Source organism: Myotis daubentonii, chromosome 3 (genome assembly GCF_963259705.1).
Source record: "Myotis daubentonii chromosome 3, mMyoDau2.1, whole genome shotgun sequence".
Taxonomy (NCBI): domain Eukaryota; kingdom Metazoa; phylum Chordata; class Mammalia; order Chiroptera; family Vespertilionidae; genus Myotis; species Myotis daubentonii.
This window is the reverse complement of record NC_081842.1, coordinates 46,155,301-46,170,392: the sequence shown is the minus strand read 5'-3', so window position 1 is coordinate 46,170,392 and position 15,092 is coordinate 46,155,301. Positions and strand designations below refer to the sequence as shown.

General features: G+C 45.9%; 2 protein-coding genes across 2 annotated transcripts in view; both read right to left on the bottom strand.

Annotated features, from left to right (window-relative positions):
• Positions 1 to 15,092, bottom strand: part of LOC132230218 (kininogen-1-like) — a 433,809-nt gene that overhangs the window by 66,086 nt on the left and 352,631 nt on the right. The gene's annotated exons all lie outside the window — the stretch shown is intronic.
• Positions 9,019 to 11,585, bottom strand: RTP1 (receptor transporter protein 1). Its single transcript, XM_059685982.1, has 2 exons — positions 11,314 to 11,585; positions 9,019 to 9,538 (listed from the first exon to the last, which is right to left on the bottom strand). Exons 1-2 carry the CDS (start codon positions 11,583 to 11,585, stop codon positions 9,019 to 9,021), a joined length of 792 nt encoding a protein of 263 aa, XP_059541965.1.

Below are 15,092 nucleotides of genomic sequence, written 5' to 3'. Positions count from 1 at the left end.
GTTAGGTGGGCCCTTAAGTCAATATGGCCAGTGTCCCCATAAGAAGAGGAGACACGAGAAGCAGACACAAGAGGGAACACTATGTGACAACGAAGGCGAGATTGAAGTCCTGTAGCTACAAACCAAGTACTGCCAAGAAACTGATGACAACCACCAGACACTAGGGTCAGGCAAGGAAGGATTATTTTCTACAGGTTTCAGAGGGAACCTGGCTTTGCCAGCACTTTAATTTCAAACCTCTAGACTCCAGACTGTGAGATAAGGCAATTCTGTTGTTTTAAGCCATTCAGTATGAGGTGCTTTGTTATGGCAGCCTTAGGAAACTGAAGCAAAGGCTAAGGGGGCATAATAACTAAATGTGATGTGGTACCTTAGATGGCCTCCTGGAACAGAAAAAAGACATTAGGTAAAAACAATGGAAATCAGAAGAAAATATGGACTTCAGTTAAGAATAATATATGAGTATTGGTTTATTAACTGTGACAAATGTACCATACTACTGTAAGGTGTTAACAATAGGGGAAACTGGATGCAGGCTATATGGGAACTTTATGTACCATCTTCACATTTTTTTCTGTTAATCAAAACAATTCTAAAATTAAAAGCATATATTTAAAAGGTGTGACCCAAGATCTCGCAGTGAGGAGATGGAGGGACCGGGATTTGCAATCAGTTCTGATGGACTCTGGAACCCAAGCTCCTCCTGCATTGGTTCTGCACCAAGAGTTCTCAAAGTGGGCTGCACAAGGAGTCACCTGGGAAGTTTCAAAAAACACTGATGTCTGGGTCCCGCCCCCAGAGATTTAAATATAATCAGTCAGGAGTAAGGCCTGAGCACTGGGATTGGGGAAATAAAGTTCCCCAGATAATTCCAAGGTGCATTCATTTTGAGAATCACATTTCTAGGTGACCCTGCTGATGTGTAACCTTTAAAGATGTTGGCAGCCTCCATTACACAATCTTGGGTCTTTGATTTAAGTCACACAGCTGGTAAGAGGCAGTGATGGTGTGGGCGCCTGCTGCTCTCAGCCATGGTCCAGAACTTCCATGTGACTCTCAGCTACACCCACCCTCATAAATGTCTGCATTGGTGTTTTCCTGGAAAGAAGTCTCTTTTACTCTGCAGTGTAACTTGTAAAAGGGGAAGGCATTCCAGGCATGGGGTATGAAAGAAGAGAGGTGAAAAGGCAGTGGTGTTTGGGGGAAACAGTGACTTGGTGTCCCTGGAGAGCCAGACAAATTCGGGAGAGAAAAAGAACACCCTGGGGAAGATCTGAACTCTCAGCCTGGGATGCGCAGCTTGGTTGGAAATGGGGAGACATCTGAAGTTTGGGGACCAAAGAGAGACGTGACCAAGTGAAGCATTAGTGCAGAGTAAGCTGAAGGAGAAGAGGCGCAAGGTAGGGAAATGTAAAATGACCTGTGAACATCAGGCAAGGGACTCCACTGGCCCTGAACTAGGTCAGGCCTGTGGAGAGAGTACAGGATTCTGCTTCCTGTGGCTCTGAGACCCTAGAGCTGGATCTTTAAAAATCCAGTTTTAACAGTTTCCCAACCTCTGCTAACACTTCAGGATGAATTAGTAGAGAAGTAGAGAGGAAACAGGGCAGGGACCCAAACCCAAAGCTGGTTTTCAGGCCCCTGCTCTTTCTGTGGCTGCTGCCATCCATGCTTTCTCCAGAAAGGAAGAAACTGGGTTCTCTGAACTAGACAGGAGACAAACAAGGCCTTTGTAACCATCTCCTGTATCTGGTATGTGTTGGCCTTTTTTCCAAGAAGATAAGAAAAATGTCATTTAAATGCAAAAACACAGGCTCAGTTTCCAGCATTGAGCTTCTGATTACAGGAAAAAAGAGCCAAGACCCTTTCAACACTTAGGCTGATCAAAAAGGCTCCAAGGGAGTTCCCTCTGAGGGATGGGGCACTAAGACAAGACAGTGTATGACCAGAGGTGTGTCAAGTCTGGATCGTGCCCAGGGCAAGCATGCTGACTGATGAACAAATTGATGTGGGTGGAACATATCTCCACCATCCACATCTGCCAGTCCCAGTGGAGGCCTCTGCAAAGTCACAGGTTGTGATCCCCAGTCCACACCAACAGGCCAGCACTAACCAGAGCAAGCTCCAGAGACCTGAGGAGTATGTGTCAATGCAATCCAGGCCCAAGTCTCAGAAGACACTGACCTACTTTGAAAGTGAGGACTCTCATCTCCCCTTGAGCTATTTATCCTGTGACATTATTCCATCTTGCCCATCTCATCCATCTCCTGGGACTGTCTGGCTTATTTAATCCTATTCATTAAACACTCACACATACCACAGGCCTGTCACCGGGATCCAAAACAACAGGATCTTTCTTTTAAACAAGACTGACAACATCTTCCTTTGGTCTTAAGTTTGCATGTCCAATGCCTAAATCCATGTTGGAAGTCTAGGCCTCCCACTAAGTCTTTTCATTTTAATGCGTTTAAAAATTATTAAATACTTCAAACACACTGAGAAAAACAGAAACAAAAATCCATGTCCTGCTCAGACTTGATGAAAGCACATGTCCCAGCAAGGGACGTGGACAGAATTCTAGTCCAAAGAGTAAGTTGGTTCCATGAGAGAGAAGGTGCTTTGGGCCAATGGAAAGAGCCCAGAACTTCAATTATGAGGACCTGGGCTCCAGTCCAAGCTCAGCTGCCTAATGGCTCTGAAAGCTCAAGTGAATCATGTTCTCTGTGCCTCAGTTTCCACAGTTTCTCTATGGGTTTTTCCCTCTTTCCAACCTCTCTTCATGGAGAGCCCCAGCGCTCTGTATAAATAACCCTACGTAATCTCATGACATTTAATATTATCTAAATGTTGATAACTCCAATTTTATCTCTAGTTTGAGCTTCTCCTCTGAATTGCAAGTGTGAATAGTCAACTGCCACCTTGGTATTTCTCACCTTTAATGTCTAATAGAATGCCTAAAACACATCTCAAACTTCACATGTCCAAAACCAAGCTCCTCATAGTGCTCCCAAATCTTTTCCTACCCAGCCTTCCTCATCGCAGAAAGTGGTAACTATATTTATTCTTCCAGTTGCCCAGGCCAAAAACTTGGGGCCTCTTTGATTTCTCTATCTCTCAGACCCCATGTCTGAGTCATCAGCACATCCTCTCAGCTTATCTTTAAAACAGATCTTGACTCAACCCTAGTTGCTACCACCCTAGTACAGGCCACCACCCTGGAATGCACATCTTTCATTATTCCATGGTTTAAACCCTTCTGTGTCTTCTTGTTTCATTGAAATTAAAAACCAATGCTCCAACCCCCATTACCACTCTGACACCCATTACCACATGTGGTAGTAGTCATGACTACTAATATTAAGCCTGAACTGCACTCCAGCCACATTGGCCTCCTCACAGTTGAAACTTCCATCTGCTCCTACTTCAGGGCCTTTGTACATGTCATTCCCCTTACTCAGTTCTTTCATCTTTTTTCAAATGTCACTTTCTTGGTGAGACCTTCCCTACTTACCCAATCTAAAATTGTAATTCTATTCCCTGCTCTTCCTATCCCCTCTGACTACTTTATTTTTCTCCTTACTACTTAACGCTAAGATACCACACATCTTACTTATTTTGTTTATTAGTTCCTCTACTATCCATAAGGTCAGCGATTTAGTCACTTTGCATTTCACTATATCCCCAGAGTCTAGAACAATGCCTGACACATAATATGTACTCAATGAACATTTATTGAATAAGTTAATATTGAAAATAGGTAATATATTATGTCCTCATAATATTACTATGACCTTATTAAGACAGAAGTGAAAATATTGGGCTTATTTTAGAAATGAGGAGATTAAGACTGAAATTCTATCACTATCACCCAAGTCCTTGTATAAGGCAGTACCTCTCAAGGTAACTGCTTTTCAAAATACAAATATCTTTAGAGAAGCCTAGTCAGAGTAAGATTTATAAAAGTTTGCTTCCAGCCCTAACCAGTTTGGCTCAGTGGATAGAGCGTTGGCCTGCGGACTGAAGGGTCCCAGGTTTGATTCCAGTCAAGGGCATGTACCTTGGTTGCGGGCACATCCCCAGTGGAGAGTGTGCAGGAGGCAGCTGATCGAAGTTTCTCTCTCATCAATGTTTCTAGCTCTCTATCCCTCTCCCTTCCTCTCTGTAAAAAAATCAATAATATATATATATTTTTAAAAAGTTTGCTTCCAGGATGGAAAGGAAAGAAAGATGTTGTGAGTTAGATTCCAAACTGACCTAAGCAAACTAAAATCCTGGGGTAACAACTAGATGACCTGCTAGAGGAGTCAGGGTCAGGGCACCACCCCAAATGCTCAAGGACAAATAGGACTAAGCAGCAATCTGTGACAAGGTCAGAGCTAGCAGGGATCCTTCAGATCACCTTCCCTCTTTGCTTTACAAATGAGGAAACTGAGACTCAGGGGAGGGAAGGAACTGAGTCAACCAAGGTCAATAGCTTAGATATCTATACAATGACTAAACCAGGGCTGAAAGCCAAGTTGCCCAGCTCCTATACTAGCCTCACTCACCCTCCCAAGGAGGTCCAGTGACCAAATAGCCATACAACAGGAGGATTTCATTTCCCTCCTGCATGTGGCAATACCCACACAATGCCAAAAATGACTCCAAAGGAAATTCTTAGCTGGGAGTCCTACTGAGAACCAGAATGGAACTTGGAAAAGAACTAAATTCCTTCTGGGGTATTTCAGCCAATGGAGTGAAGCCCAGAAATCACTGCTGTTTTCTGCTTGGGGAGATTTTTAAAATATCTATCTTTAAAGAATGAAGAGGGACTACAATGCTGCTAGAAAATAAAGTCTTTGCTTTGAAATATATTGAAGAAAAGAAAAGAGGGGACTCTACATATATTAAAATAGACCAGGTCTTAGCCTAGTGCTGGGTAATTAACCCTTGCCTTTCGGTTTTTCCTAAAGCATTTACCAACAGAGCTTAAAATCACAAAGAGAAAGAGCCTTTGGGGACTCAAAATGGGGAGGGGCTATCAACTGAAAAGGAAAGGGGAAGAAGAGGAGGAGCATGTGCTCTTTATCAGGTAATACCACAGACAATGCATTATTTATTTCTTACCATTGCCCTCCAAGGTAGATAGTATTGTTCCCATTTTGATGAGGGAAAAAATTAGGCTCAAAGAGCTTAAGTAACTTGCCTAAGGCCATACGACTGGTAAGCAGGAGAGCCAGGAATCAAGTGTTTCTTAACCCCGAATTTCATGATCTTCCCTTACTTCATGCTGTACCATGACATTCAAGTTCCTTACTTTCTCTAGGCTTCAGTTCCCTATCCACGACATTAGGGCCCAATATCAAGCATCTCTAATATGTCTTGCAGCTCTGATGGTCTATGGATTGACCTTAGTTAGTGATTTTTCTATTTTTTTATTTTTTGGTTCTCAATGCTCCTGACCCCCAGGAAGAGTTCCTCCACTGGGCTGGTCCCCAGTCCCAATGAGTTTGAGGGAAGTAGATCAGGGCAGCACTTCTTGCTGACCCCACACTGAGTATTTCAGCCTCCAGAACCACAATTCAGTGCCTCTAGGTTTCCTCCCAACTGGGACACCGAGGCCAGTGCACAGAAACTCCACTGAGAGAGGTTTGGGATCCTGGAAAGTCCCTGAGGAGTTCATTTGTAACACTAGGGTACATTCTAACAAGTTCATTATGCAGCATGTGGCAATGTGTGCAAAGAAAGAACTGTCCCAGAGAAGTCTATGCCAAGACAGGGCTAGGCTGGTGAGCAAGCCTAGAACCCCCATCTACAGAAAGTATAAGGGAGACAGAGGGGCCTCCATAGGTTGTAGACATCTTTCTACAGAGCAGGAAGACTTAATGCTTTAGGAAAGAGTTCTGGACTAAATGTAAAACTACGTCAGGGTTGGAATCCTTGCTCTGACACTATCTGGCAGTGGGATCTAAGGACATCGCTTCCATATTGGAGTCACATTCTAGCAGGGAGTATAGTCACAGACAAGTAATTATAACAAAGTTTGATAAGCATCTGGCAAGGGTGGTAGATCAAATAATGTAGACTTTCAGAGCAAGATAAAACCAAGGTTGAAGGCAGGAGCTGGAAGGATCAAGTCCCAAGGGTAGGGAGTGGGAGTAAGAAGCTGAGCCCTAGTCCTAGAGAATCAAGGAAATCTCAGGGCTCATTATTATAAGACCAGGTGCCAACAGAAGCCTGTTCCTCAGAAAGCATTGTACCAGACAGCACAGGTGAGTTACCTGGGAGTCTTATTTTAATCCAGATGTTCAGGACTCATACCCAGAAATTCTGATTCTAATGGTCTGAGGTGGAGGCTAGGCACTGTTATGTCTTCAAAAGCTCCCCAGGAGTTCTCAAGTGTAGCCAAGGCTGAGAACTTTTGTAGTAAGAAAATATCTCTGAGAGACAGGGCCTGCCCCTTAGTTCCCATTGGATGCCAGCACCCAACTCAGGGCTTGCCAGATAGAAGATGCTCAGGATATGTGGCCTGAACAAAGGGATGAATGTTGTGTGACTAAAGCAAAGTACCAGCCAGTTACTAGAACTAGAGCAAGGGCAGGAATAAGACTGACCTTATACTGGTTCCCTGACCATGGATTTCCTGCATCCCTCTTGACTATGGACACAATTGGCCCAAACCTTGAAGCTGGAGGAAAATAAAGCCTTATGTGGAGACCCCAGAAAAGAGAGAGAGTGGATGGAAAGTATACAACAGCCCATTACAGATCAGGGACTGTACAGTGAATCTGAAGCAGACATTAATGACTACTAAGCCTGATTGAAGATATCCCACCTTTATTAATGTATCCCATCTTTATATAAGTGGACCTCTTCCCTCCACCACTATAGATGGTGATTATTTTCCATTAAAAAGGGGAGCAGTGGAGGAGGGGATAATGGAATCAAGTTATTAAGAGAGGTGCGCTGAACAAGGAACCTCAAAAGTGCAGGGTGGCATCCCACCTCTCCTTTCTGCCTCTCCTGCCCACCCTACTCCATAGCCTTATTATCAGAAGTCTTCTCTCCTCTCACTCCAAACTACAGTGCATCCCATTTTAAAGAGATGTAAGATCCACATATCTATGCACTTGTGTATGGGCACATTTTTTATGCTTTCTCTCTTACTAATGACCCCCATTCCTGTGGTTCTAGGTAGGTAGCTGGTTTTGGGGGAGAGAAGCCCATGCTTGGCCAATGTGAAACCTCTCAACGAGGATTTCAGCAAAGAGCCCCGGAGACCAGGCTCCTGCTCCTATGTTCCAACCATCAGAACTTCTGAGAATCAGTCAGACTTGGTACCCTCTGAAGACCCTTTGTTATAATGAAAATTCATTATATTTGTTTCTTAGGGATTTTGTGCTTTGCTTCTAACACTCTACTTTCTAAACCTTCCTTAAACTCTCTGCCAGTTCAAATATACTGGGTCATATGCCCAGCTCTAGGGGACTCCACCCCAAGCAACATCTCTGAGCCAGGTAGACCCCAGAATTCACTCTGAGTGGAGGGAAGCTAGGAGCCTGGAGAAGAGAAACAAGGGACCCTGTGGACCCAGCAGCAAAAGAATAGCCTAGTGCCCAATTCTCTCTCTTCTAAAGGAACCTCTGCTGTGTGCATGGAGGCAGAGCTGTGGATGAGGCTCAGACACTAGGCGCAGAGGCTAATTTAAGGCTGCAGCTCCAGATGTGGGAGATATGAGGGGTAGGGTGGGAGGTAATAAGAAAACAGGGATGCACTCATCATTGAGGAAAGGCCTTTGGAGATCACCTAGTCCTGTAATTTTCAAACTTTGTTTTAAAGCAGTTAGCCTTTTTTTATATACAAACTAGTGGCCCAGTGCACACAATTCATGTGGGGGGGGGGGGATCTTCCTTAGCCCGGCCTGCACCCTCTCCAATCTGGGACCCCACAGGGATCAGGCCTAAATTGGCAGTCGGACATCCCTCTCGCAATCCAGGACCACTGGCTCCTAACCACTCACCTGCTGGCCTGCTCGTCCAAAACTGTGCTCCCCCCCCCCCGCCGGCCTGATCACCCCCAACTGTCCCCCTGCCAGCCTGCTCATCCCAACTGCGCCCCCCTGCCAACCTGATTGCCCCCAACTGCCCTCCCCTCATGGCCTGATCACCCCTAACTGCCTTGGCCTTGGCCTTGGCCCCGCCACCATGGCTTTGTCCGGAAGGAAGTCCGGAAGGTCTCCTGGAAGGTCTCCCAGTCTAATTAGCATATTACCCTTTTATTAGTATAGATAGAGGCCTGGTGCACGGGTGGGGGCTGGCTGGTCTGCCCTGAAGAGAGTCCCAGATCAGGATGGGGGTTGTTTTGGGGGGCAGGGCTGGCCTGGGCAAGGGGCCTGGGGCAGTTTGCAGGCTGGCTACACCCCCATTGGGGTGGGAGGTCCCCATTGGGGGCGGTGCCAGCCTGGGCAAGGGGTTGGAGCAGTTTAAAAGCTAGCCATGCCCCCATCAGGGTGGGGGTCCCTACTGGGGGTGTGGCAAGCCTGGGCAAGACTGAGGGCCATTTGGGGGCAGTTTGCAGGCTGACCAAGCCCCCGGCTTTGTCCAGAAAGACGTCCAGAAGGTCTCCAGGAAGATCTCCTGGTCTAATTAGCATTACTCTTTTATTAGTATAGATTTTTTAATGGAACTCCAAGATGAAGCTGTTCTGATTAAAGCAACAGGAGGAGGAGGAGGATGCAAGGTTTGACCAGGATGATCCAGACATACAATCTACCTTCCAAATCCAAAAGTTCCTGAGGCACCTGTGCAGAAATTTGGGGCCCTGTGTTTCATTTTGACAAACCAATGATCTAGCCCAAACCCATGATATTATACATGGAAAAGCTGTGTGAGCTGTCCAGGGAACCCGCTGAGTCAGTGGCAGCACCAGTGCTAGATCTTAACTCCACTCCCAACCCAGGTCTCTCTGCACCCCTCCCACTAGCCAGCTGGCCCCCTAGCCTTGGGTCCCTGGAGTTCCCTGGCGCCCACCAAGGGAATCTTAGACTGAGCTGCGGAAGGAGAACTGCAGGTAAATGATCAGCAGCAAGACCGTGGCCCAAAACAAGCACCAGGGGATAGAGCAGAAATTGGAGCCAGAACCCATCTCAGCTTGCGGTTTGGAGGGGCTGGGTGCCGGCTTGAAAGTGTAGATGGTCGCCTCCTCCTCCAGCAGCTTCTGGCTGGGCTTCCAGTGCACGATGCCCTCCTGGCAGGCCTCGCAGAACTCACTGCGGTGTCTCCTGTTGTCTTGGCGGCTGGCCACGTGGATGCGGTAGTGGCCACCGCGCTCCCCGTAGCACTGCTCACGCAGGCTGGTGATGAGGTTGTCCACCAGGCTCTCGATGTTCTCCTCCAGCATGCTGGACTCGTCCAGATGTGCCGTGCCGCACTCGTAGCACAGCTGCTTGAAGACGCGCATGCGCACCGAGCCCGCTCGCTGGGCCCGGTCCAGGTACATGTGAAAGAGGATGACCACGTGGGGCGACTGCCAGGTATGCCAGCACCAGGAGCAGTGGAACCTTCGGGGATGGGGGAGAGGTAGGAAGAGAAAAGAATGGAAACAGTGGAAACAGCCGCAGGAAGCCGGTCAGGGTCAGTAGGCAGAGCATGGAGGCAGTGTGTTTCTGGTCCCTTGGGTTGGTTAGCTTTCCCCAGTGGCTGCCCAGCCTGCCTCTTTGTGTGCACTGCTAGGCCCAGAGCACACTCCTTGGATTCACCTGGCATCCAGCCACGCTCTGCCAGTCACCCAGGCCCACATCTGAGGTGCTTTGTGGAGGCCTCAGCTCCCTCCATCCCAATGCCCTCAGGCCTTGCCCTTAGGCTTTTGGCTCTGGGCATCTTTCCTCCTCTGTAAAACATGCAAGGGCACTAGATGATCAGAGGTACTCTGCATCATATAGTAATCACTTGATCTACCTGCACATTCTTACCTGTCAACATTGACTGTGAAAAGGCTAGACCTAAGTCAGGAGAAAATGATACTATTATCACCTCTCAGCCCCCAGCCAAAGACAGGATTAATGCATCCCAAGACCTGGAAGTGCAGGCAATCCAGGCCCAGAATGTGCACACTGGGGCCTGCTGGGATCACAGGTCACCAGCCTGTCTGGAGGAGTCACACCCTCTCCATTTAGCCCCACAAGCCTTCCCAGTCTTCGAGAAGCCTTCCCAGTCCTGGGCTTTGCTAGGAAGTGTCCAGCCTCTTGTGCCCCCAGCGAATATCCAGCTGTTTGCACCCCTTCCGTCAGCCAATTGAGGAGCTTCACATTTTCAGTCTCATCTCTTCTCTTTTACTCATATCTTTGAGGATTCTTTCCCCTCTCTCAGACTGGACTACAAAACTTGGATTAGAAAATGTCAAGACCTTAGAAATCACCCAATTAACCCTTTATTTTATTCTGAGGCAGAGAGAATAAGAAAGCAATCCACATACATGCAGCTAGTTACACACAGAGCCAGTACCCAGCACATGGCAGGTGCTCAGTGGAAATTTCTTGAATTGAGTTAAATAGACTGAACCAGACCAGGAAGGAAGGCCTTGCTTCTAACCCTCAGACTGCCCACTTAGCCTTCCTGTCTTATGTCCCAAAGGTAAGTTTTTATATAATAGACCCACAGACAAGAGTGATGGAAAGTGATCCCAGATGTTATTGCACATAGCTAGGGGCCTTTATTGAAATGAAGATTCTGATTCAGTAGATCTAGAATGGGGTGCAAGTTCTTCATCTTTAACAGGTTCCATATGATTTTGATGCTGCTGGTCCAGGAAGCACAAGACAAGAATCTAGGCTAACCCCTCCTTTTGCAAATGGGAAAGTGAGGTCCAAGATGGAAATTGAGTTGCTCAAGGGCTACGGAGCTAAGAGTAGACCCAGTTTCTACACACTTCTTGTGTTCAGTATTTTATATTAAGTCAAGTTGGATTAAAGAGATTGAAATGGAACTGTCCCAGTACCCACAGTAGACCTCAGCCCTCCTCCTCTTAGCCATTTCAGATTATATCCAAAAGTATGTAAAATGTCAGAGTTTAGAACTAATGAATATATTCCACCTCTTTTCTAGAAGGGGAAACTTGGGCTTGGAGGAGAAAGGTTACACAAGTGCTCAGTGGAAGAGTGGGAAACAAATTCAGGTATCTCAACTCCCAGTTAGGGACTCTTTTTCTGCCTCCAGTCTACATGGACCCAAGAGTGAGACTGACTCTTACTTAGCGCCTGGCTTCTCCATATCTTTGTGTCTACTGGAAGGTGCCCCAGTGGCTGCCTGCAGGGCCCTTACTTACTAGACTACTCACCTGCCAGAGGCATGCAATTCCAGGTACTGCTTCCAGCCAGGGGCCAGCACATTGTGCTTGAGGTTGGGATCTATAATGAGGTCCCAGCTGTCAGCCGGCTTTGCCACCTCCATCTTCTCATAGAAGGCTTTCTTCCATTCACCTGTGGTCACACTTTTACACATGGTCTCGTCAGTGGTGAGGGAGGGCAAGCTGCACCTGAGTGAGAACACGGAGAGTGAGGGCAGGTGCAGGGTAGGGCAGCGCAGTCTCCACGGTCTAAAAATCCTCATCTACAGGACCAGAGGAAGCAGGACCTGGCTCCCTCCTTTGTCCGCAATGGAACCTGTTTCCAAGGCAACCCGGCAGGGCCCCAGAGATAGAGCTTGGGGAGAAGGAAGTCCCTGGATGGATGTTTCAGAGCCCGGAGGCTGCGAATGCAGGGTTTGTGTGTCTAAGCCACCAAGATAGAATGGGGGTCCTGAAAGGAGTCTGAGCTTCAGAGCATCTCACTCTGGCCTGCGAAGGGCATGTGGAGATGAGGACCTGGAAGCTAGCTCAGCTTCACCTTGCTGTCCTTGGAGACATCATCAGCATCTGGCTGCTATGGTAACCATGATGCCTTAGGGAGCCTAAGAGAAATAAAGGGTGAGAAGATTAAACCTCTTAATAGATGCAGCAATAATAATAAACACTCTCTGCTCTGTACCTCCACCCATCCTGTGACCAAGACTTTGCCATTTACAGAAACTAGTGGAGGTTTCTTGACACACAGTTTTTATTGCTGCTGTACAAATTGGGAGCCTGGGACTCACCTAGCTTATACATGGTAGAGCTCCTATCCAAATCCAAGTAATGAAGCCCCTACAAATTTATTAATTTATTCATTTCAAACATACCCAGGTGCCAGGCTCTCTGCCAGGTGGTTGTAACTGAGTAGGTACCCACTAACCAGAATGCAACAGGATCTGTGCTATGACAACATTTACAAGAGCAGCCCTGTGCACAAAGTTGGGAGCCATTGCATCAGCGGGGCAGAGCAGAAAAGAGGGTTTTCAACTTCACTATAGAAGAGGAACACAATATCCATGGAAAAAGCAGCCTTTACTATAGGTGCCTCTCCTGCTAGTTTCCAATAAATTATTTTTTCCTTTTAAAAGTCATACAGGTTTATTCTAGAAAAATTGGAAAATAAAGATAAAATAAGGCAAAAGTAAGACTCTTCCTAATACCCATACTCAAGATTATCACCATTAACATTATGATATACACTCAGTGGCCAGATTATTATGACTGGCCAGATTATTATGACCGGCCAGATTATTATAACCACCCCATCAGTACTTCATTGACACTTCCAAAAATAAAAACGTCCTAAGCAAATTCTCTCAAGGTTTTATTATTATTATTATTATTTTCATAACTAATTCACTTCATTGTACTGATGGGGTGGTCATAATAATCTGGCAGATCATAATATCTGGCCACTCAATGTGTACACCTTGCCTGCCATTTTCTGTACATGTATGTATGTATGCATGTATGTGTATATAACACATATATACACATTCTACATACCACATACCACACTGTGATCTATTTTTTAAATAACAATATATCATGAGTATTTTTCTAGGTCCTTAATAATATTCTATCTTGTAGGCTACCTATGTTCTGTTATGTGATTGAGCATAATTTGTCTAGCCAGTCCTCTATTTGGGGGCATACATTTTATTAATCTTTCACAATTACACTCTTGCTACCTATTTGTATAAAACTTACTGATGAAGCTCATGGACCTGCATTCCAGGCATCAGAAACAATGCTTCCTGCAGCTGAAAAACACATCCCTTTACTCTCTGCAAAAGCTTTGTGTGGCTAGAAGAATCTGAGCAGGCTCTTCAAACAGTATGACTATGGACAGCCCTTAGGTCCTGAAGTTTAGTGATTAAAAAAAAAAAGGGTTTAATCTCCCACCTGGTACTGAAGATTATCTTCCAAGTGCTCGCCCTACCTTTGTATGAATGCTTGACTCCTTGATGTCCTTTGTTTTAGCCTCAGCTTATTCATCTTAGCAATGGGTAATTAGGAAGTGGTAACTATAGTAATTAAAAGCAGGAGCTCTGGAATCACTTGCCTGGGGTATATTTTGGGGAGGGGGGAGTTTTTTGGGGTTTTTTTTATAATTCCCTTATATCTTGCTCGGTAGATACGCTAATATATGTAATGTGTATTATTTCATTCTGGCAAACCATTTGTTGGTGTTTTAGGTGAATATATTTTAAATCTATATAGTAATAGCAACATACAGTCCTTACTAGGTATCAGTCATTGTCCTGAGTGCATAATACATATTAATTTATTTTATCCCAGTAACCTCTATAATTAGGTAATAATAGTTGCAGCTCCATTTTGCACATATGTAAGTTAAGCAGAGAGGTTAGATAACTTGCCCAAAATTCCACAGCTAATAGTTAATGGAACTGGGATTTGAACCTACATGACTGTCTCCAAAGCCCCAGCTTAATCACTGCACTGCCCGCATGGAATCTAAAAACATCTACACTGCCCTGACCAGTTTGGCTCAGTGGATAGAGCATAGGCCTGTGGACTGAAGGGTCCCAGGTTCAATTCCTGTTGAGGGCATGTACCTTGGTTGTGGGCACATTCCCAGTAGGAGGTGTGCAGGAGGCAGCTGATTGATGTTTCTCTCTCATCGATGTTTCTAACTCTCTATCCCTCTCCCTTCCTCTCTGTAAAAAATCAATAAAATATATTTTAAAAAATAAATAAACAAAAAATAAAGACATCTACACTAATAAAAGAGAAACACACAAATTGGTGTCACTCTGCTATGCCCACCAGCCAATCAAATGAGTGTGCAAATTAACCCAACAAAGATGGTGGTTAATTTGCATATGCAGGCATGGAGTGAAGACTGAAGGCTCCAGCTGGACTGAAGACTGAAGACTGAAGACTGAAGAGGCTTGGCTTCTCTGCTGCAGCCGGACCAAAGGCCTGGGTCCTGGGTGCCAGAGGGAAACCGGTACCAGCAGCCAGGGGAAGGAAGGTTTATTGCGCAAATCTTTGTGCAAAGGGGTTCTAGTTTTCTAAATAAATGTCTTTCTACTTTCTCATCAGCTGGATATTGTCATTTCATACTCTGAGAATTGAAATTGATATTCGTTCAGCAAATAGTTCACTAGGCCACACTGAGGCCACAGCCCCCAGGAAGATGATGAGGTGTATTTGACCAGCCAGGCTCCCTGTTCCTACTACAGAGACCACCTCTGCTGCTGAACCTATGGAGCAACAGGTCCACAGATTCCTGACGTCCAGAGTAAATATTTCAGAGCTGAAAGAAAAATTCAACATGAAATCTTACCAAAGAAAATATAGTGCATAAAGCCATCTCTAGGAACACAATTCCTGTGAAGCTGTAATCATTTGATGGCAGGTGCCCTGGTTCAGAAGAAAGAGCACTGAACTGGAAGTCCAGAGACATCTTATATAATAAAAGGCTAATATGCAAATCGACCAAACAGCTGAACGACCAGTCGCTATGATGTGCACTGACCACCAGGGGGCAGATGCTCACTGCAGGAGCTGTCCCCTGGTGGTCAGTGCGCTCCCACAGAGGGAGCACCACTCAGCCAGAAGCCAGGCTCACTGCTGGCGAATGCAGCGGTGGTGGTGGGAGTCTCTCCCACTTCTGTGGCAGTCAGACATCCCTCAAGGGCTCCTGGAGGGCACAGGTTGGGCTGAGAGACCCCTCCCCCCAAGTGCACAAATTTCATGCC

Coding starts and splice junctions, on each gene's coding strand:
- RTP1 (XM_059685982.1), bottom strand. CDS start 11,585: ATGAGGATTTTTAGACCGTGGAGACTGCGCTGCCCTACCCTGCACCTG. Junction 9,539..11,313: donor GAATTGCATGCCTCTGGCAG/GTGAGTAGTCTA, acceptor CCATCCCCGAAG/GTTCCACTGCTCCTGGTGCT.